The 22,681-nt window shown below is 43.7% G+C and overlaps 2 protein-coding genes across 2 annotated transcripts in view; one reads left to right on the forward strand and one right to left on the reverse strand.

Annotated features, from left to right (window-relative positions):
- The first annotated feature begins 260 nt into the window (after positions 1-260).
- Positions 261-12,252, forward strand: SLC22A2 (solute carrier family 22 member 2). Its single transcript, XM_083434166.1, has 11 exons — positions 261-703; positions 1,697-1,800; positions 2,710-2,864; positions 4,765-4,933; positions 5,506-5,620; positions 6,598-6,704; positions 7,430-7,644; positions 8,673-8,781; positions 9,245-9,357; positions 10,290-10,389; positions 12,119-12,252. The coding sequence occupies exons 1-11, from the start codon at positions 287-289 to the stop codon at positions 12,183-12,185; spliced, it is 1,671 nt and encodes a 556-aa protein (XP_083290292.1). The 5' UTR covers positions 261-286; the 3' UTR covers positions 12,186-12,252.
- Positions 12,253-14,054: 1,802 nt separating this feature from the next.
- The window catches only part of LOC310674640 (solute carrier family 22 member 2-like), a 13,366-nt gene continuing 4,739 nt past the window's right edge, over positions 14,055-22,681 (reverse strand). The window contains exons 3-10 of the mRNA XM_083434168.1: positions 21,656-21,810; positions 20,624-20,792; positions 20,079-20,193; positions 19,420-19,541; positions 18,373-18,587; positions 16,307-16,415; positions 15,613-15,725; positions 14,055-14,344 (exon numbers count right to left, since the gene is read on the reverse strand). Coding sequence (XP_083290294.1) covers positions 14,220-14,344; positions 15,613-15,725; positions 16,307-16,415; positions 18,373-18,587; positions 19,420-19,541; positions 20,079-20,193; positions 20,624-20,792; positions 21,656-21,810 — 1,123 coding nt within the window. The 3' untranslated portion in view covers positions 14,055-14,219. The remainder of the gene's footprint in view (positions 14,345-15,612; positions 15,726-16,306; positions 16,416-18,372; positions 18,588-19,419; positions 19,542-20,078; positions 20,194-20,623; positions 20,793-21,655; positions 21,811-22,681) is intronic.

Raw genomic sequence — 22,681 nt, forward strand, 5'->3', positions numbered from 1 at the left:
GATGCAGTTTTCTTAATGAACATAATGTTCCCAGGCTGAATAACATGGAATAATCAGTCAACCGGCCAGCAGAATGTGTGAGACATCATAAAGAGAATTCAGCTTTGGTGTGAAATAGCCCGTTAGACTGTAATGCATGGTTTGTCAATTTACAAAGTGAAATAGCTGCTTTCCTGTGACTTTTGGCCTGATTGCATGCTGTTATTTTAAACAGCTTTGCTGCCAACAAAATGCTGAGAGGCACACATGAGATTGTTACTTTCAATGAGGTGCCTCAAATGCAAGAATGCCAACCTTAGATGACATTTTAGAGCACATTGGAGAGTTTGACTTGTACCAGAAAAGGGCCTTTTTTGTGCTGTGTCTGCTCTCTGCTGCCTTCACACCCATCTATGTTGGTATTGTTTTCCTGGGTTTTATACCAGAGCACCACTGCCGGAGTCCTGGAGTTGCCCAGTTAAGAAACCGTTGTGACTGGAGTCTTGAGGAAGAGCTGAATTACACCCTTCCAAAGGGTGAGACCCATGGGGATGCTTTCACTAGCCAGTGCAAGAGATATGATGTCGACTGGAACGCAACTGAGCTGAGCTGCATAAATCCACTAGATTTTTCCACTACTTACAGGAACAGAAGCAATATTCCTCTCACTGCATGCCAAGATGGCTGGCTTTATGATTTCTCAGGATCATCCATCGTGACTGAGGTAAGAAGTAAGCAGCTGTTTTCTAGAAGGCAATACCAACATTAACAGCTGAACCCTGAAAGGATCTGTATGAGTCTGCTGGGCAGCTTAGAGAGTCCTTGGATGTCCTTCAATAGCTGCTAGAAAGAAGGGCTTCTGGAACACAGGAATCTTCTTCTACCGAGCCAGCCTTGTCTGCTTGGACTGGCAGCTAATCTTCATAGTCTCAAGCAGAAATCTCTCTCAGCCCTACCTGGAAATGGCAAGGATCGAAGCTGGAACTTTCTGAACGCAGAAGCATGTGCTCTGCTGCTGAGCTATGATTCCCCCTCTATAGATGCTTCCCAACTGTGAAACTTTCCTGCAAGGCAGTTCCCCCAAGGCACCGTTGGTATTTACCAAATAGGCACTAAGCAAAGTCTGCCCTGTTCATTTGGTGGGCAATTTAATATTACTTGCTGTGAATAGTTCTTAAGCCCCTCATCCATGGCAATTGTTTTCAGGGTTGATTTCAACATTGCTATTAACATTATGCTTGTTCCAAGCTTAAGCTAGCTGCACTTAGGTCCCATTGAACTCAATGTGAAAAATTAGTCATGACATTGATTTCACCAGGAACCAGGTTCTCCAGTCTATTTTTTTTTAAGCTTTTTGCTTCTCTTTGTTTGTTAAAGGTTTGCGTATCTGATTTTTAATTGTTATTTTTAAAGGTGTTCTTTCATTTGATGCTTGTTCACTGCCTTGCATACTGACAATGATATAAAGGTGGCATGGAAATGTTTTAAAATAAGCAAGCATAATTCCTACTCAAAAAAACCACTCTGCTTAAGATACTGCTTGTATATGGGGATGTTGGAGGGTGGTAGTTGAAATGGCCATACACTTTAGAATGAAATAGTCCTGAGAGATGCTCTTCAAATGATTTGGAATTACAGTTATCTTGAAATCTCACTCAAGGCATGGGATTTTATTTTATTTTTGCATTGTCTCTGACCTGGATGTGTTTTCTTTTAGTTCAACCTGGTGTGTGAAGATGCCTGGAAACTGGACTTGTTTCAATCATGTGTGAATGTGGGGTTTTTTGTTGGTTCCATAAGCATTGGATACATGGCAGACAGGTAGGTCAAATTTTATATATACAATTGGAGTATTTATTGTTGTATAGCCACAGGCTATATAAGAACGCAGCATAGCTTTGCTGGAAAAATATTGTTTTTAACTGAACTTCAATGAGCTGGCTAAAATATCTGAACCGATTACTGGCCTCAGCTGCATATGAGAATTGGCTCCCTTCATTTTGTCTGGTGATGGCCCAAGAAACTTGAACTCTTGTATGTACACACCATTAACAGCTGGTTTACAGCACAAGCCTAACTCTTCTGTTTAGAAGCAAGTCCTGTTAAATTCAATGGGGAGAGAGAATACAGGCAAACTCGGCAGTTTCAAGACAAGTTAATTATGTGGCACTCTGATCCCAAGAGGTACCAGGGCTGCAAATTTTATAGAAAATCATACTTGTTAATATTGTTAATTGGTGAAGATGTGGAAAAGCTGCTTCATAAGCATTGTTTATAGTGATAGCTCAGGTGGTAGAGCATGAGGCTCTTAATCTGAGGTCTGTGGGTTCGAGCCCCACATTGGGCAAAAGATTCCTGCATTGCAGGGGGTTGGACTAGATAATCCTCGTGGTCCCTTCCAACTCTATGATTCTATAATCTATTCAATCCTAAAATAAAAGTTAAATTTAAAGAAAAAAATTAATTCTTTTTTAGTTTTGTCCAATAGTAATTTAGCTTATTTTTATAGCTCCACAGCAGAACATATTCTTTGCATGCAGAAGGCCCCAGCTTCAGTCACCATGTGAGCTAGGAGAGATCCTTGTCTGCAGCCCTAGAGAGCTGCTCAGAATCAGAATAGACAATTCAGAGTTACATGGACCAGCGGTCTGGTGCAGTGTGAAGCAGTTCCACATGTCCCTCTCCCCTCTTTATATGTATAATATTGACAAGCGTCATTTTTCTCCACAGGTTTGGGCGTAAACGGTGCCTGTTAATCACCATCTTAATAAATTCCATTTCTGGTGTTCTCATGGCTTTTGCACCTAGCTACACATGGACCGTGGTTTTCCGCTTGATACAAGGATTGGTCAGCAAAGGGGGTTGGCTAACAGGCTACATCCTGAGTAAGGCTCCTTACTGTCGTCTCTTCTGGGAATTAATCTAATAGGGAAGAAGGTTCATACCTCAGTGGTAGACCATCCACTTTGCATGCAGAAGGTCCCAGGTTCAACCTTGGCAACTCCACATAGGGCTGGAAAAGACTCCCTCCTGCCTGCAATCCAGAGATCTCATGCTCATTCACTTTTCTCCTAGGAACAACAGGGATTTCCAGTGATTTGATGGAACTGATAAGGTTGAAACCTTAGAATATTATCAGTCTCTCAGGGTTGTCTTGGGTCCTAAGATATCAACAAACAATGGGATGCTTTTGTTTTCTAAATAGAAATATACTTCCAGTCAAGGCTTTCTTCCATCCAGAACCCATGGGAACTCAATTCTTAGAATTGCCGTTCTAAGAGAACAAGGGAGGTGTTTGTGATGAGTTCTGGCACCTCTTTTCTAGAAAAATAGCGCTGCTCCCAATCACTCTGTAGAAGCTTAGCTTTGAAAGATCTACAAGCAGCTGTCATGCTCCTATGGGTGCTCTCTCTGTCAGCAACAAGGACAGGGTGATAGGTGCAACATAATCCAGACAAATCAGAAGTACAGAGAATCAGTCTAGGCCCAAACCATGATCCAGAGAAAAGGAGAGCATCGCAAGAAGATGAGGCAAGGTAGAATACAGCAGGGCACACAACCCAGCCTCATCAAAACAAAAACAAAAAACCCCAGCAACTAGAAGACTCAAGAGGGAGTCCTTATATACTCTGGCCTGAGCCCCTGGCCTACCTGGCATCAGGGTCAATCCCTGTGTTCAGGGTCCTGCATCCCAGCTGAGGTTTGACAACATGGGCGGTTGAGAAGACACTTCACATCAGCTCCCTTTTGTACTTTACATGTTGATTGCAGCATCTGGGCTTGAAGAAACATGTGATCCTCACCTATTCCAATCGTATTCCAGCTGAGGAACCACAAACCTCTCAGAACTAGCAAGCCTCACCTAGCCAGCTAGGGAGCTGGGCTGCGGGCCCTTGCCTGCCTCAGCCTCCTGGAGCACCCCATCTGCTGCTCCCTATGCCTCAGAGCCTGCTGTGTTCATGGAGACAGGGGCCCCTCTGGCTCTGGTGATGGGCCCTGCTGCTCTGGTTCCTGTGCACCAACCCCCATCCCCTCGTCATCCTCTGTTACTCTGTTACTCCATGAGTATTTCCTACACCAACCTCTTCTTTCCCATTCCTAGCTTACCCCAATGTGTCCCAGTCCTGGCTACACCTCTTGCCAGGATCCTGTTCCTCCTCTTCCTCTTCTCTGTTGTCTTGTCAGTTCCTGACAGCCTCCTAGACCACACCCTCACTACAGCTTCTAGTAGTTCAGGGATTCCTTACTCATGAGGAGAGCCCTTACTCAGAAAAAAGCTGCATGACACCCTGGGTCTGTAGATGCATGCTATGTTATTACTTTTTGGCTTGGACCCAGAGCTTTTGGCACAGGCATTCTTAAGGACTGGGTGGTGGTGGGTCCACTGCCACCTCCAACAGTTTTTTGGAAGATTTAAAGGGACACACATCTCTCAGCTCTGGTTCCCATGGACCCTGCCTGCACCTTAAGGTCTTCACACTGTGTGTGTGTGTGGGGGGGGTCTGGTTCATCCTTTGAGGACTCCCTATCTGGTACCAGGTCAGGGCTAGACATGACAGTGGCTTTCAACAACAGCTGTGTTGGTTGAGGATGATGGGAGTTGTCGATCCACAGTTTCCTTGGCTGGTTGGTGGGAAGGTGGGATGAGATGTAGGAATCTACTATGATTTGAAATATATGAAGTTCAAGGTGGCTTAATAGATTGAAGATCTAGTGTAAGCTGTCTTCAGATCATTTCCCACACCCATTTGCTTATGTTAATGAAGTTTCTCCACCCTTAAAAAGTCACAGAATTTGTTGGCCTGAGCTACAGAAGAACCGTCGGCATTGTTTACCAGGTAGCCTTTACTGTTGGACTCCTTGTGCTTACTGCTGTCGCTTATGCAATTCCTCACTGGAGATGGCTACAACTGGCAGTTACCTTGCCAAACTTCTGCTTCTTGCTGTATTACTGGTAAGCAAGATTTCCATTACAGCCAAAAAAGTCAAGGCATCTGTATAATACCAGCATGGAAGCTTAGCTAGATGTATTGGAAAGTACCCAACAGGGCTGGTGTCTAATTCCAGGAGGCCTTTGGCATGGTGCTGCCAGAGAGCCCCCACTCCTCAACATGGACACCCAACATATAAACTCCCAACACGGTATTTTTCTTCCTCTTCTTCCATTCAAGAGAGCCACTGCTTCATGCTCATCGCCAAGCCAAGCAAGGAGGATGGTACATTGGAGCATGTTGACTCAGCTGGGTAGGGTTAGTGCGAGGGATGCTTTTGAGCCCCTGGGCCCTTGACCAGTGCCTGATCTGACTGGCCACTGGGACTGGGACTGGTATCCAGCATTTTACCAAGTAAAAGAGAACTCACAGTGTAGGATATTTGGCATGGAGGTGACAGTCCTCACTTCAAATGTCTCATGCAACTCAGGCCAACTTCCATATGGCCTTATCCCTTTTTTCTTTACTAGTAATGTTTTTACAGCGTCATGCATTTTGCTACCATCTAGGAATGCCCCATTTCTTGCTGTTCTAGGTGCCTTCCAGAGTCTCCAAGGTGGCTGATAGCCCAACGGGAAAATGACAAAGCCCTGAAAATTATTAAACGCATTGCCAAGGGAAACCGGAAGAAGCTGCCTCCCTCTATGCAGGTAACCCGACCCATTTTGCCTTCAAAGTTACATAAGGCACAGGCCGATGCACAGTTTGTTATATGGGTTAGAAATCCAAACAGAGGCCATTTGGGCAAGCCAGAATACGGCAAACATGGAAGCGTTTTTAAACTTCAAAACCAATTCTGGTCCCACATGCAATGAAGCTGGGAGGGATGATCAGTGGAGCCAGATATTGGAGTAAAATAGGCCCCACCTTATTGATTATGGGAGAAAAGGCATGGGCATGGATCTGTTAATCAACTAGGCTGAGTGCTGGTTGATATGCTGTCAACCAACAGATGGGGTTGGCTGGTGCTGGGAAGGCACTGAGCCACTGGTAGGGAGTGCTATGGCCTGTCAACCCCTAACTGGGCTTCTGGACAGGACATGCCAGCCTCCAAGACTCATAAAGGGGATCTCTTGATGGCATGGAGCAGAGTGCCCCTCCCCTGTCCCTGCTTCCTAAAGATTCAGCCCAATACCTCTCCCACCGTCACAAGGTGTTACGAGGTAGACAAAAACTCACAGGTCCAATCATTGGCTCCCCCATGGCTGGTTCCACCCCACCTGCCCAAAGGATGTGAAGTGCCATTGGGCCACAGAAGAGAATAAAGACACTGGTTGCCTCCCACCCTGAATCCGCATAGGGCTGCAAACATGGCTCCCTGATAAGTCAGGGAATTAGAACTTCCTGTAGAATAATTGTCCTCCTAGCCCACTGTGGTTTGACGGTTATATCTAAAATCAAGCTGCACGTGTGTTTTTTGCAAAGCTCCTTCACCCATTGAGGTTTTATAAGAATCCCTGCAGCTATGACTGGAAACTTTCAAGCTCCATTCTTTTTGTTTAGATTCCTTCCTGCTTTGCACTAGATGACCCTCAGAATCCCTTCCAACCCTACAAGTCTATGATCCATTTTCCTGCGCCCCCCTTAATGCCCCAATGATACAAACATTGCTTGTTTGCCCTTCTAGGATCTTCATTCTGAGGAAGAAATGGGTGACAAACCAATCCCTTTATTTCTGGACCTGGTGAGAACACCACAGATAAGGAAACACACCCTCATCTTGATGTACTCTTGGTAAGGAAAGTCCTTGCAAAACTTTCTATTAAAGCAATTGCTCCAAACCATTAAATTTCTAGGGCATAATCTCTCCCCTCTCCCCACCTGTCCACATGCAACTCACAGTGGAGAGCCCTAAAGGACTCGATGGAACTCTTTAATTCCCCTTCTGTAGTGAGCAGCATTGGTTGGTCCGCAAGCACTTTCCACTCTGCCAGTCCTCCTCAGGGCTGCCTACATAGCTCCGATTAGGCCCCATATTTAATTTTAAGCTGCCCTACATATTTGGCTAAGGGACGCAGGTGGCGCTGTGGGTTAAACCACAGAGCCTAGGGCTTACCGATCAGAAGGTCGGCGGTTCGAATCCCCACAACAGGGTGAGCTCCCGTTGCTCGGTCCCTGCTCTTGCCAACCTAGCAGTTCGAAAGCACATCAACGTGTAAGTAGATAAATAGGTACTGTTCTGGCGGGAAGGTAAACGGCATTTCCGTGCGCTGTTCTGGTTTGCCAGAAGCGGCTTAGTCATGCTGGCCACATGACCTGTACGCTGGCTCCCTCAGCCAATAAAGCGAGATGAGCGCCGCAACCCCAGAGTCGGCCACGAGTGGACCTAATGGTCAGGGGTCCCTTTACCTTTACCTTTACATATTTGGCTAGAACTATGAGTAGGCTTTCTGCACACACAAAAACAACCCCAGCCCAGGAAAGAGCCTGGCTTCACCTGGCTTCTGTTTTTTGTCTAGGTTCACAAGCTCTGTGCTGTACCAGGGCCTCATCATGCACATGGGAATTGGTGGCGGCAACATTTACCTGGACTTTTTTTACTCTGCTCTTGTTGAATTTCCAGCCGCCTTCATACTCATACTCACAGTAGACCGCATTGGCCGGCGCCATCCCTGGGCTGCAGCAAATCTGGCAGCAGGAGCCGCCTGTCTCCTTACAGCCCTAGTGCCTGAAGGTGAGCAAGTTGGGCGCTGAAATGGACCTATACGTTCTCTCTTTTTTCTGGCTTTCTCCATATAGGGCAAAATATACAGGAACTTGGACCTGCAGGGAGAATATCAGCTTGAGAGGGGTGGGGGTTCTGAAAGGAAAATGACTGGCAGGGGAAGGGTTGAGCTCCTTCTTTCCCATCCTGAGTGTAACCGAATCTAGCAGCAAAACCCCGTCATCCGAATGTGTATGTGCGCTCAGAATCGATGCCCCAAGGGCAAGGAACCTGTGACCCTTCAAATTTTGCTGGCAAGGCCAAACCAAGAAATTTTGGCACCTGAGGTGAACTCCAAAATGGCGTCACTCCCCCACCAGGGAAGAAGGGGTGAGTGAAGAGCTAAATCAGGAAAAAGAAGGGGGGAGATATCTACATTGGGAATGGGGGAGGGGATAGAGATTCACATTGGAAACAAGGGTAGGAGGAGACCAGCAGTTTCTCCTATTTGCCAAGAGGCTGCTGTAGAGGTGGCATTGGGTAGGGGCTGCTGAGGAGGCAGCAGATCTGGCCTCTAAGATGCTCACCACTGCTATTGCTGCCACTGTGGCAGCACCACCACCAATGGACAATATATTCCTTGAAGGTCAGATCTGCTTCTCCTGTGGATTCTGCCGCCTGAGGCGGTTGCTTCACCTTGCCTCATGGGTGGGTTGGCCCTGGTTGCTGGACTACAACTCAGCGAGGAATGAATCCAACAATATCTGGAGGGTTGCAGGATCTCTATCCCTAAGCTATCTATATCAAGTATGACTTCACCCTGCTGCAGGGTATTGTGTGTAATTCATTTTCTCTGTGTGCTTGTGTACATGTGAATGTTGATTCATTACTTCCTGACAAATACCAGGTGCCACAAACACAAAAGTATTGTGTGCAGTATTTGCCTCATGAAATACAATTTCTAAGAACATGTAACTTTTAATACCATTTTTGCAGAGAAAACCTAAGAAGCTGCAAAACTTTTCAACTTCTTAACAGTGTGTGCAATGTCTTTTCAGATCTCTATTGGCTTAAAATGACTGCCGCTTGCATAGGCAGGATGGGCATTACAATGTGCTATGAAATGATTTGCTTGGTCAATGCAGAACTATACCCAACTTTCCTCAGGTGAGTGAGCCTTCTTCTGATACTATAGGATGGGCTGGTGTCCCTTTGTCAAAAGGACCAGTTGACAGTCAAATGTAGAGCTCTCTGCTTAGGCTGTGGGTGCAATGATATTAACTGTTGCTTTTCATAAACTGGTGAAAAAAAATGTGAAAGTTTATTTATTAATGAACACATTTGTAGACAATCTTTCTTTTAAAAATGCTCAAGGTGCCTGTCTTGCAGTTATGAAGTAAAAAAAAAAGTACAAACAGAAATAAATCCTCAAGAGAACATGATAAAGAAGTAGGAGCTAGCAGGGAATGTGAATTTAATAGCTTTTAATGAGAGTGTTTGACCTGGTTTAATTTCTATTTTCCATTTATTTCCACAAGTGGCTGGATCTCTGGGGCATTACGGTAACTGGGCAAAGGGGGTGATATTAGATTCTGCAGAGATGGCTTCCACATTTACCGTATTTTTACAGGAATCTTGGTGTTCTTGTCTGCTCTTCAATGTGTGATATTGGTGGGATCATAACTCCATTCATCGTCTACAGGCTGGCAGATGTCTGGCATGAACTTCCACTTGTTGTCTTTGGTAGGAATATGAACGACTTCTTTTATGTTGAATGACGGTAGATTATTCATTCTTGAGCAGGGAGCTGTGGTTCTCCAGATGTCACTGAACTGCAATTCTCAGCTGCCCCAGTTAGGGATAGGAGAGAAATCAAATTTAAATGTGAACCTAGCTAATTTTCACTTTCTGAAACAATATGCAAACCAATGCAGCCATCCATTGAAATAGACAGTTCTCTTAATTTTGCAATGCCAGCTTGGTCAATCATCAAGGATGCTGGTAGTTGTGGTTCAGCAATATCTGGAGGACCACAGGTCCTGCATCTGAGGCATTATGGGGAAGGATCTGCACCTGTAGGGAGCCATAGGCAGATCAAGCTCTCATCCATACCACTTTTGAATGCATTCAGTCATAAGTCTGTTCCATGCTCTTTCCACATTATTCTCCAAATTCATACTCAAATATCCCTAGCTAAGGTAGGTATACCTAATGGTGAAGAGGACCAGATAGAAGCTGACAGTAAACCTGCAGGCAGCTCCTATAATTGAACAAAATAGCCAAAGGATCTTGGTGACTCAACTCCTGTATACTACTTGAATGTATGTTTGCTTTTCTGACAGCTAGGCTTAGATTTCTTCCTTTACCTCAGAGGTTTCTTGGCAAGACATTACAGCTACGTTTCTATAGTCCTCTCCCCCCCCCAAAAAAAACCCTAACTCCTGCTGTCAAAAACAATCTACATCATGCTATTCTGGAGAAAAATGAGATCACTCATAAAATAGGCTGCAGGTGGGGGAGAGGAAGAGAACTTGCATCTACATGCTGCCATTTCCTTTAATACAGTTCAGCAATATCTTATTGGCACGACTTAAAAATTGCTATAGTGCCTTAGTATCGTTTCACATAGGGTGGTCTGTCTCAACTGATCTTTTGTTTGTGCCGTGTGTCTGAAGCTGTGATTGGTCTCATTGACGGTGGCTTGGTTCTGCTCTTACCTGAAACCAAAGGAAAAGCTTTACCTGAGACTATTGAAGATGCCGAAAATATGCACAGGTATGGCCCTGTATAACATATCTTATAGAGAAAGGCATTCTTAGTGAATGAGAGCTCTAGCTGGGCATTCAGCAGTGCCAGGAGGAAAGGGGAGTGCCTGGGGGGGGCATGTGTTCCACACAAGGTGAGATGCCTTGATCTTCCTGTGTTGAGCCAGGTGTGATGAGGTCTGAACTGAATTCCTAAATGACTTTGAAGGAAGGTGCTTAGAATGCTGATAAGGCAGAGGTCTCAATCTAACTGCATTCAGCAGAGAGTGGTAAGAAGGCCACTCCAGGCCTTCAAACCTTCAGCCTGTGAAGGTCTTCTGTGTGGGCTCAGTAGTTGGAAGTGGAGCTCATACTCGGAACCCCACTGCCCTTTTCACACATTCATGTTGCTTGCCTGAAGAAGGTGGGTAGGAACGACATATGGCCAGCGGGAGGAATTGTTGGAGAGGAGCAACCAGCAAAAACTAAATTTAGATTTGGAGAGTGTGATTTCCCATTACAGGGGCAAATGAAATCAGGGGTGGGGGTGGTCACAGCTGGAGCCTGAAATGCATGATAATGTGGGTGATAATGTCCTGTTGGTCAGACAAAGGCAGAAAATTAGGCTCCTAATATTTATACCAGACTGGCCAATATGGAAGCTTCACTGTTCCTGCCAATCATATGGCATATGTCTGCTTCTTCCTAAGGTTTTGAATATAGGTACGGCAGTTAATTTTTGGCGATCACTTGTAGCTGAGTAAGATTGTCTTCCATAAACATGGTTTTAACAATGAGTCCGTAAGTGACTGTGGAGGCCAATTCTGGATCCACGTGTCCTTCCACAGTGGGGACATAGGTTTCCAGGCGGGAGTTGATCACGGTGTGGATTTGCCAAATGTGCCTTCCTCTTAGCACGTTTCTCCCTTTCATTCTGAGTTTGAGTGTCTTCAAAGCCCATGACACTTTTGTTAAAGGCTGTTCTCCAACTGGAAGCACTCGCAGGCTATTGTTTCCCAATTGTGTTTATACTACATTTTTTTTAATTGACCCTTTAAATTTTTAAAGTGACCCTGCTAGGAGTACGAGATTCCTGACAGCTTCACTCACAAGGGCCATAGGAACGTGCAAGCCCACTCACCACAACAAGGTGATGATCCAGCAAGTGAGGGCAGCTAATAGAGCTGGTAGCAACACCCAGCACCCTTGGTCAGGCCCCTGGGGACAAGTGTCCTACAAAGACCTATTAACATCCATTGGAGAGGATTTAAAATGGAAGGCAGCTCACAGATGCATTTCACAGATTGCTGTAATACTGCCCTCACTAGCTGGCGTGCCAGGAGGAGGCAATGATGTTAAGTTAAGGCCCACCAGCTGCAATGAGGCTTGTGACTTCCAAGATTGAGGAGGGGAAGGTTAACTCTTTACCTCTAACCGCAGCACTAATGAAAAAGCACCCCTCCAAAAGCTGCTGTTCACACCAGGAGGGAAGTCTTTATTGGAGCCAAAGGAAACTTCAAACTTGCTGCAAAACACAGCTTTGGAGGGGTGGCTTTTGTGATCACAACAGGTTCAAACTCCCTCATTCCAGCATTCGCATGCCTGATGGAAAGTCCCATCAGCTGCTATTTACATTTAATAAAAGATTCATGCAGCTTGAAGAGATGTATTTAGTGTAATTTGGACCCCAAAATCACGGAAGACTAAATTTCTGATTCTCTTTTCCTGTTCATGTTACTCTTCCGGCTTTGTTTCCACAGGCAAGGAAGGCCAAAAGAAAAAATTATTTATCTCCATGTTCAAACCTCAGATGCGGCAACTAATTAAGAAGAGCCATTTTCTGCATGATTTTCGCTTGATTTGGCATTAAAGAAAAATGGAGCAAGAGAGCAAACACATGCACACAGGCTGTCGTAATTTTTTGAACTTTCTTTATCCTCTGATTCTTTGCTGCTTATTCACAACTACAGTGTGTTTTTGACACTCTGTGAGACTGGAGGGAAGTCTATCGATCAGGGATGGGGAAACTAATCTTCCAAAGGTTGTTGGACTCCAAATCCCATCAGCCCAAGCCAGCATGGCCAATAATCAAGGGTGATAGTGGTCATAGTCCAGCAACATCTGGAGGGCTATAGGTACCCTTTCCCAGGGGACTTAATCAGTACACAATCTGACCAAACTACAGGCCCAGTTAAAGTGTGGAGAAGCCCTAGGTCTTCCCTTGATTGCACCACACTGGGCTGGGCTATGCTAATAATGAAGTAAGAGCACAAATCCTACACCCACATTCGTTTACTAAATAGGACTAGTGGAAGGTAAATCCCAATAAATGAACTTGACTTTCTTTGGAGTAAATATTGGACCAGGCTTTGGAGGACTACAAAAGATAAATAAATAGAAGACTTGTCAAAGTCCATTATGGCAAAGTTTGACAGTTTGTATTCAAAGGGTTGACTGAGTAACAAGAGATGTGGAAATCAGTTTATGAGAACGAAACTTGCTTTAGAGTTTGGCGTTGTTTTCACAGAGTTTACAGCCAGAACAATACTAGCAAAGGATAGACTCAAACCCTACACGATGAAATTCTGTATGTGGTTTGGGAAACAAAAATGAATGGGAATAATTCATTGCATCGGGAAATAGACAGTTTCTAAAGAAAAGGGAAGTCATTTACATCATTTTGCACTGCATTCAATATTTAGAAGGACCAATACTGTGCAACAATTATCCCCATAAAAAATGTTCTGATTCTGGCTATCTAGTTCACTTCACCTACAGACTTTGGGTGCAATCTGGTCCAATTTAAATGTATTTTAAGCCTCACTATGGAGTTAGGCAAATACTTAAATCGGGAATGAAAGACAAAGAAAATTCTCAAAGTTCTTAATTTTGGTCAGATCTTAATGTAGCGTTCTGTGTGCCTCATCTCATGTGCTCATGTGAGTGCACAAACCCCTCCTTGTCCCCATCTTGTCCATCCATTTCAGTTATCTAATGATGTAAGCTGTTTTCTCAGCTCATGCCAATTTCTCAGTGTGAAATTCCAGGCGTTCTAGACACTCATGCAGGATTCGTGTTTCCTTTGGGAATGAGCCACTGTGGAGACTGTGGTTTCTTTATGATATATGGTTTCTTTACACATATATACAACCTGAGCCTATGATAGAGGGGCTCACACAATTAACACTCCAATAAGGTCCTGCTTCTCCTATAGCCACAGCCTTGGATTCAAGCAGAAATCAAACATTGTACTCTACCTCTCTGGTTTCCAACCTGTAACTTTACTTCTGGGTCGCATTGTTGTTGTTGTTTAGTCGTTTAGTCATGTCCGACTCTTCGTGACCCCATGGACCAGAGCACGCCAGGCATTGCATACATTTTCAACTCTAAACTCTGGCTTTTGTCCTCACTATATGCAAGTTGGGGGAACCCCACCCATTTGCCATCTCACACAGAGCCCCCTCTCCTTTGTTTTCTTAGTGACTTTGTTCTCTTAATGGCCCATCACCCTGCAAAAAGAATGCCCTCAGAACAATAGATATTCAGCCAAGTTTGAAGATAGATGGACAGATGGCCAATCAGACTGTATCATCACAACATAATTTGAATTAGGGTCATTTCTAAGAACTATTTTTTTAAAAAATGTGCACTATATGCTACCTTTACTCATCCATTTAACAGATGCACACACAGGACAAAAATATATATATTTATTTTTTTAGTATAATGACCTTTACATTACAGTCAGTTAAAGTCCTCACGGCTTTATTTCCTAGACAAGCTGGTTAATTCTCAGAGCCTTTTACAAACTATAGCTGAAAGAACACTGATTTTCAAATAATACTTTCCATTTGCTTGTCATTAATTGAGCTGCTTAGCACGGTGCCGATGAAAGTTTTCTACATCCTCGATGGTCTCAGGCAAAGTTCTCCCTTTGGTCTCAGGCAGAAATAGCACTGATCCGGCAGCAATCAAACCAACTGCAGCTGGCAATGAAACACATAAAAGGCAGTTAAAACCCAACATACGGCAATGCACATTTTAAAAAACCAGCTCACTGTAAGTCACGAAGGTAGTTCAATATGCAGACCACCCTCTTAAATTTAGCACAACTCACTTCCAAGAAAACATGCTTAGGAAGATTGGGGAAATCAAGAACTCACAAACAGGACAAGGAAGTGCTGAACAAAACTTATGGTTATAACTAATAATGGACAGGATGAGAAAAAAGCAAACCGGAGTGCAATACAGATAAGAGAGACTTGTTTGGTGACTCAATTTCCTTGGTAGCTGGTATTCAGTCTACTTTAGCTGGAGGTGTGGTCCTCCTTAAAGAATAGGTTTGCAGCTTAGGGGTTTCAGTTTCTTTATGGCCTTTGGAATGGACGCTCTGCTAATGTCCACTGGGTCAGAGTTTTCCCACCAACTTAAGCTAATGTGTCAGTTGTGTTCGCTGGTGTGCTGAGACCACCTTGCTCTAGTCCAGGGGTCAGCAAACTTGTTCAGCAAGGGGCCAGTCCACTGTCCCTCAGACCTTGTGGGGGGGTGGACTATATTTTGAAAAATCAATATGAACGAATTCCTATGCCCCACAAATAACCCAGAGATGCATTTCAAATAAAAGCACACATTCTACTCATGTAAAAACACCAGGCATGCCCTACAAATAACCCAGAGGTGCATTTTAAATAAAAGGGCACATTCTACTCATTTAAAAACACACTGTCTGTGGGCCAGATTTAGAAGGCGATTGAGCCGGATCCGGTCCCCGGGTCTTAGTTTGCCTACCCATGCTCTAGTCATAAATGCTATTGCAATATCAACGTACTGTACTGCAATGTTTTTAATATGGGAGCTGTAAAAGCTACTCAGAAATTTCAGCTGGTTCTAAACATGACAGCTAGATTTGTTATTGAAATGTGCCTGTCTAAACATATTTCATCCATGTTAACAGAAGTTTGTTACTAATCAGTCTGTTTCTAGGCACAATTCAATGTGTTCGTTTTGACCTTTACAGGCTAAACAACTTATAACTAGCATATTTCTTTCACAATTTTTAAAGATTTGCTTCAGACATCCTCTCATTTGCATTGTCTTCAAAGGGTTAGGTGGCTGGGTCTTTGCAGAGGTGGCACCCTATTTGTGGAAAGTCTCCCTAGGAAGATTTTTAAAGTAGAAAAGTGGAATAGAGATATTTTGATTTTTCATTAAAAGAACAACATACTCAAGCAACTCAAAATAGAGGATTACTTACTAAAAACTACAAGAGGTAGCTCGGACCAGATTTCTGATAGTCTATAGACAACAAACGGGGAAATTATTCCACCGAAGTCACACATGGATGAACAGACCATCACACCGAGGTTTCTGATACAAAAGAAAAAACACACGTTATATTATAAGTTTGTGTGAGTAGGAATTCAGACCTCAAAGCCAACATAAAACTTTATCCTTATCAACTGTGGTTTTCCTTACAGAAGAGAAAGAGATGTCTACATTCCAACCATTTTTTGGAGCAGATAGGAAGGTAAATATTTCCATAGTTACTGCTTGGTTACAAGAAAAATCCAGCTCATCCCCAACCTTTAATTTTAAGAGGTCTTATTTATTAAGACCACCATGCTGGGGTGTTGGGTGTTCCCAAATTCCCCTTGAAGCAAAAAAATCCAGAGATATGTTCACACATTATGTGAACACTGGTATAAGCTGTCTTTCTACACACATGAAAATAAAAGAGTATATTTGTGTTGATTTGTATAGCTCAACTATTGTGCGGACTGGTACACAGATTATACACTTGTTGAATGTAACATGTGAAAACCCCTTTCTTTTCAGTGAGAGTGCACAGGAGAGTCTTATACCTGTAAATCTGTGCTAATGTAAATGTGCATTAATTTATGTAAAGCAATTTCAGAAGTCACCTTTCCTTTGGTCGTCAAAAGACCTACCTGAGAAATGTGGGGTACAATTCAGTATTGACAAAACAAACCATTTCAAATGCCATCGTGACTCCTAATCTGCCAAAGCAAGATGTAATAACCTTTAGCCAGTGCATATCTGGAAAGGAAAGATTAATATATAATTCTCTAAAGGCTCATTGAAAGAAAGCAATTAATACCAATGACATAACAGATTATCATTTCCCAGAGTACTGGTGGTAGATAAATCTCTGATTTCTTAGCAGTAAGAAGTTTCAAGGACAGAGCTAATATATGGTTGTTGAGCTCTTTTGCCCAAAGTTGTTCACAAAGAAGTTGGACATTTTTAAGCTATTTCTGAGGGAAATCAGCAAAAACGACACTTCTGACATGGACTGCCTGGACACTGCTTGTGGCTGCAGTATTCTGGATATGGATGAGAGCACACTAAAGACTTAGGTTGTCCTTGAGATACTGGCTTTATATACAAATATTCAAAGAGTGTCTAGTGGAAGGAAATAGACTGTTTCAGTAGACATCAAATACATATCCAGTCAACTCACAGCTCCAGCACCTCATTCTATCTGCAAAGTGCTCTTAACTGTTTCTCTGATGCCTCGACTCTCTGATGGCTGTCTTATTCCAAAAGCTGGAGAGCAATTTCCAGCCCTCAAGACACCATTGCAATGTGTGCATGACTGTATCTTATCAACCAGCTCTTCAAGTTCTTGTAGTGCTTTGCTGGTGGTGAAGCCTCATGGACTGTGCACTAGCAACAGCCCTCAAGACACCATTGCAATGTGTGCATGACTGTATCTTATCAACCAGCTCTTCAAGTTCTTGTAGTGCTTTGCTGGTGGTGAAGCCTCATGGACTGTGCACTAGCAACAGCAGCACACCATCTGACCTGCACTCCAATATCTGGGGCTTGCGGTTCCACTCTGCCTTAATGGAGGCAGCCCCCACGACAGCGGGAGATCTTAGGCAAAGGAAAAACAAGGGTGGTTGAGGGTAAATCATCCTTGCAAATTCCCCCCAGGGACAAGGGGAACAAGCTTCACTCACAGTCCATCTTGGTACCTGGCTCTCACTCTGGCATGGAATGAGGGGGCAGGGGAGGCACTGAGTGCAAAATCACTTTGCCTGGCAAAAACCCTCCAACGCTGCCATTAAGAAGCAGAGGTTCTCCTGTTCATTAGAACTTAATTGGACTAAAGTACAGGCATGCACTAGAAGAGATGAAATCACAAACTGTGGAACAAACCAACTGCAAGGACTTTAAGGTTTGAATTTGAGATAAGACTTCATTCAGTGCAAAAGATGGTGGGGAGCCTATGGTTTCTTTATTTAAAGTTTTCTTCTCTACGTTTATGATTATGCAACCCTCCTCTGAATGTTAGTTTAAATTATCTTTGTACAGTGGTACCTCGGGTTAAGTACTTAATTCATTCCGGAGGTCTGTTCTTAACCTGAAACTGTTCTTAACCTGAAGCACCACTTTAGCTAATGGGGCCTCCTGCTGCCGCCGTGCCTCCGGAGCATGATTTCGGTTCTCATCCTGAAGCAAAGTTCTTAACCCGAGGTACTATTTGAGGGTTAGCGGAGTCTGTAAGCTGAAGCGTATGTAACCTGAAGCGTATGTAACCCGAGGTACCACTGTACAAGTGAGGATGGGAGAAATTGGATTATAAATATGGAATGCACTCCAATATCCTGCGTGGTGTTGCATACTGTCCTGAGTGCAGTTTTTTAACAATAAACTAATTCACAAATGACTGCTGTGCAAAAGTCAAGTGGTGCTCAACATCTTGTGCAAGACTGTGAGGAATGTGCAGTGCACCCGAATTTTCATTGCCGCATCCTTTGTAGTACAATATTAGAAGGAATACCTAGTTACTTCTTGAATGACATGGTGCAACAGCTTCTGTTGGCCATATTGACTGAGCGTTATTACCACCTTACATATGGAATCTTCAGTGATTTCTTGGAAGGGGCAGACATATCCCACAACAGAGGAGAAGCAGACAGGCAGAACTAAATAAGGCTCCCCTCTCTCACCCGGCAGGGAAATGGATGAATGGAGATGACCAACTTGCCTTCTGGGGTGAAAGCTGCAACAAGGCAAGCGGCTCCTGCCACCAGGTTTGCGGTAGCCCAGGGATAGCGGCGGCCCATGCGCTCTGTCGTGAGTATGAGTATGAGGGCTGCTGGAAATTCAACTAGAGACGAGTAGAAAAAATCCAGGTAAACATTGTCTCCAGAAATCCCCAGGTGTATGATGAGTCCCTGGTACATGATGGCGCTTGTGAACCTAGGAAAGAAAGAACCACCACGTTAAATGTGAAACAATGTGTTCGTCTGAAAGGAGACATGTTCCTTTGAGAAATTTGAGACAGATATCCAGGAACTATCACTCAATATAGGATATTTTGGTCTCAAACTGTATTGTTAACCTTTGAAGTTGATACACATAGTGAGGATTTATCTTTCTTCCCTTCTTCCCATTCTCATCCTTCTCCCTTCTTTCTACTGGGGACAAACATCGGAAAAGCAAACTGGGATTGGACAAATACTGTAAAGATACTTTGCTTTCTGTTAGTCCTCTGGGCTCTTTTGACTAGCTCTAGCTCTAGATTATTATCAACTCCCTTTCTCCCTTGTCTCAGGATCAGTGGGTATACTTTGACAAATCCAAAAGACCGGGCTGATGGGAGGTGAGATTTGAGATGTGATGAGTGCATGACATGCTTGGAATGGAATAGATCACTTCTCCTGACATGGGATAGTTCAGTGTGAAGATTGGTAGGCTGTGGGAGGAAGCCTCTGACCTGGGCACCCTTTCCCCTTCCATCCTGCCTATGAATTGGGACACTCAAGTAAAAATGACTACACAAGTAGGCCTCACTAACTACGAGAAAGAGATGGGCAGATTGTGCAAGCAAGGCCTAACTGCATGAATCCAGGTTGTATTCCAAGTTTCCGTGTGTGCTGATGAACGACATATGGACCTCAGGCTTATTGCTATACCCTGTTGAATGTTTAACCTTAAACACAAAGGTCATGAATAAAATGATCCTCAGTAAGAATGTGCGTTTTGTATTACACAAGCAAGGAAATTAATAATGAAGTTAAGGGTCTCTTACCAGTTATACATCAAAATAAAAGTGTATTTTCTCATCTGTGTTGTCCTCACAAGATCTATCAATGAAGGCCCCCGGTTTTCTTTCTGTTCTTTTTCTTCTTTTTCTTCTTCAAGGTTTATACTCTATAAGATAACTGTTGCAATATTAACCAAGGGTAAAGGACCGGGGACATTTTACAGTTTTAACAGGGAGATCCCAGATACAAATTGCTTCCCAGAATGCCCCTGGAATGGCCTCTTATTCTCCTTACTAGGTCAGAGTTTGTGTGTTGCTTTGGCCAGGGCATGAGAGGAGCTGGTTCTGCTGGAGCGGTAAACTGTGGCAATCTATTTCCCTCCCCAATGTTGGAATTCCGCCTCCAATATTACAGGGATAGATTTGACCTAATCAACGGCTCCAGGGATGCCAACTTGAATAAAATATGGCGGGGTAGGTAAGCCCCGCCCCACATAATGGATCACATGATGTGGCGCGCACACACCATTTGAAAGGCAATGCCCATCAACTGGGGGGGCAGACCTCTCAAATTATGAAGGGGCAAAGACCCCTTGGCCCCTAGGAGTTGGCTCCTGTGAATGGCTCATAGCATGCCCTCCCAGGGAGCATATAGTTACAACAGCATACTAAGGAAGCTACTACTTTGTATGCATGAAATTCACCTCAAAACCGGCAGGCATGACTTTCCCATTCTTTTTAGCAATATCACCCATGATTTCCATAGCTCTGCCATTCTGTCCTTGAGAGATCAGCCACCTGGGAGATTCCGGCAGGCACCTGCAAACAAAAGAAGGATTCCAGAAAAGCAGCCTTATGAGGCTGTCGCAGGAAGGCTCATGGTAAAATCAAGGTGAAAGGAAATTCAGCCATGAAAGTCCTCACTGCTCCTTGATGCTCGCCCTTTTTGTGTCAATACACATTGCCAGGCTCCAACAATGCACCATAATAGAATGCAAAAGAAGCTATTTTGCGGCAGTGCATGATCAGCACCAGGCAACTGCGCACTCATCCATGCAAGATATGCCCATGAATGAATGTATGGATAGTATGAACTCATGTGCTTAGCAGGGACAGGGGGAAGGAGGTATGGCTGAAATGTGGTACCTGCATACCTAAATTCCTCCTAGGATGTTGAAAACTGGTTTTATAGAGATGGCAAGTACTGGCACTGAATCAGAAGACAGAATGTAAGCAAACAGCACCTTACCAGTAGTAGAACAAAAGAAGGAAACACGGCAGAGTAATGGCAAGTTGCAGCCATCTCCAGTGCGGAATCGCATAAGCCACAGCATCAAGGATGAGGAGGCCGAAAGCAAATGCTGTTTGGTAAAGAATAGCCACAACCCTCCTGTAGCTTGGACCAACAATTTCTGTGACTGGAAAATAAATGAGTTGATCTCACAGACAGTTCTGAACTGAAATCTAGCTTTATTCCCGTAGAAAATACTGAGCTAGATGGACCAGTGGTCTTACATTCCGCTTATTACTACTACTACTACTACTAAAATATGTATACAGTGGTACCTCGGGTTACATACGCTTCAGGTTACATACACTTCAGGTTACAGACTCCCCTAACCCAGAAATATTACCTCAGGTTAAGAACTTTGCTTCAGAATGAAAACAGAAATTGTGGGGCGGCCGTACAACGGCAGCGGGAGGCCCCATTAGCTAAAGTGGTGCTTCAGGTTAAGAACAGTTTCAGGTTAAGAACAGACCTCCAGGACGAATTAAGTTCTTAACCTGAGGTACCACTGTAATGCCCTTCATCCAAAGATCACAGGCTGGTTCACAATATAAAAATACAAAACGAGAACACAAAATAAATAATAAAACAAAAACAAACCAATAGCCCCCCCACAAAAAGATTTAAAAGGCCGTAGAATGTATTATTAGCAATGTACTTTGAAGAACAAACACATACAAACAGGATAATGAACAATAATGCAAGTATATTTTCATTTTTGTGGATCTTATTATTGATTGTGTTTCATACGCAAGGACCCTTATTGCACATTGTGCAAACTCAATATACAGAAGCTCCTTTGTGCCCAGGACAAAGAGAGTGAGTGTGTATGCACACAGATTTAGAACCTGTGGCTTTCTGAATGTTTTTCCCAGCATGACCCCAACCAGCATGACCAATGGAGCTGCAGTCCAACAGCATCTGCTTTGATCTAGTGACTGGGCAAATTATTTCATCCGCAGTGAAATACATCAGTGAGGGTGTCACACTTACTTAGAATGTAGCCTGCTGTCCAGCTGGCCTTGCTGATTAGTCCTTGGATGAAGCGAAATATCACCAACCATAAGTAGCTTGGTGCCAAGGCCACAAGAACTCCTGCGATGGAATTGACCAGGGTGTTAATTAAGAGACTTGTTTTACGTCCGAACCTGAATTGAGGGTAAGTGACAGAAAAGATACAGAAGGATTTTTTTTTTTCAAAAACACATGCAAAAGCATGCTTTCATTAATGAATTAAGAACATTGGAATATAAGATGAGTCAGCTGGGTCAAGCCATGAGCCATCTATTCCAGTATCCTATTCTCACACTGGGCCCCCTTAGGCAAGACCCAAGCACAAGAACACTCTGAACTTTTGTGGTTTCCAACAAATAGTTTTCAGGAGCTTTACTGCCTCCAACTATGGAGGAAGAGCACAGTTATCATGGTTAGAAGCCTTAAATAGCCTTCTCCTCCATTTATTTGTCCAAAGCCACCCGGGTCGGTGGCCAGTAGTACCTCATGTGGATTTGAGTTCCATAGCTGAACTATGCACTTTGTGAAGATGCACTTTCTTTTATCTGTTCTAAATCTTCCAACATTCAGCTTCACTGGATGTCCAGGAGTTCTAGTATTCTGTCCACTTTCTCCATGGCATGCATAATTTCATAAATGTCTATCATGTCACACAAATGCCACAACCTTTCCTCATAGGGGACTTGCTCCATTTCCTTGATCATTTTGCTCACCCTTTTTTGATGTGAGGTAACACAGTATTCCAAATTTGCTAGCACCGTAGATTTGTATAATAGCATTATGATATCGGCAGGGGATTTCCTTCCCACATTCCTAGCATGGAATTTGCATTTTTTACAGCTGCCGCGCATCAACCCATATTCATCTAGCTATCCACTACAACCTTAAGATATTTTTTGCCATGACATGAATCACTTCACACCTGTTTACATCTTACTGCCACCTTACTGCCTGTTCCCTCAGTGTGGAGAGGTCCTTTTGAAGCTCTTTGCAATCTCCGTTGTT

This window comes from Podarcis tiliguerta, assembly GCF_965153285.1.
Source record: "Podarcis tiliguerta genome assembly, chromosome: 3".
Lineage (NCBI taxonomy): Eukaryota > Metazoa > Chordata > Lepidosauria > Squamata > Lacertidae > Podarcis > Podarcis tiliguerta.

Bases quoted from the DNA above. Each gene is read 5' to 3' on its own strand.
- SLC22A2 (XM_083434166.1), top strand. From the start codon at position 287: ATGCCAACCTTAGATGACATTTTAGAGCACATTGGAGAGTTTGACTTG. The intron at 5,621-6,597 runs GTAACCCGACCC...TTGCCCTTCTAG, and splicing joins AGCTGCCTCCCTCTATGCAG to GATCTTCATTCTGAGGAAGA. The intron at 8,782-9,244 runs GTGAGTGAGCCT...GTATTTTTACAG, and splicing joins CTATACCCAACTTTCCTCAG to GAATCTTGGTGTTCTTGTCT.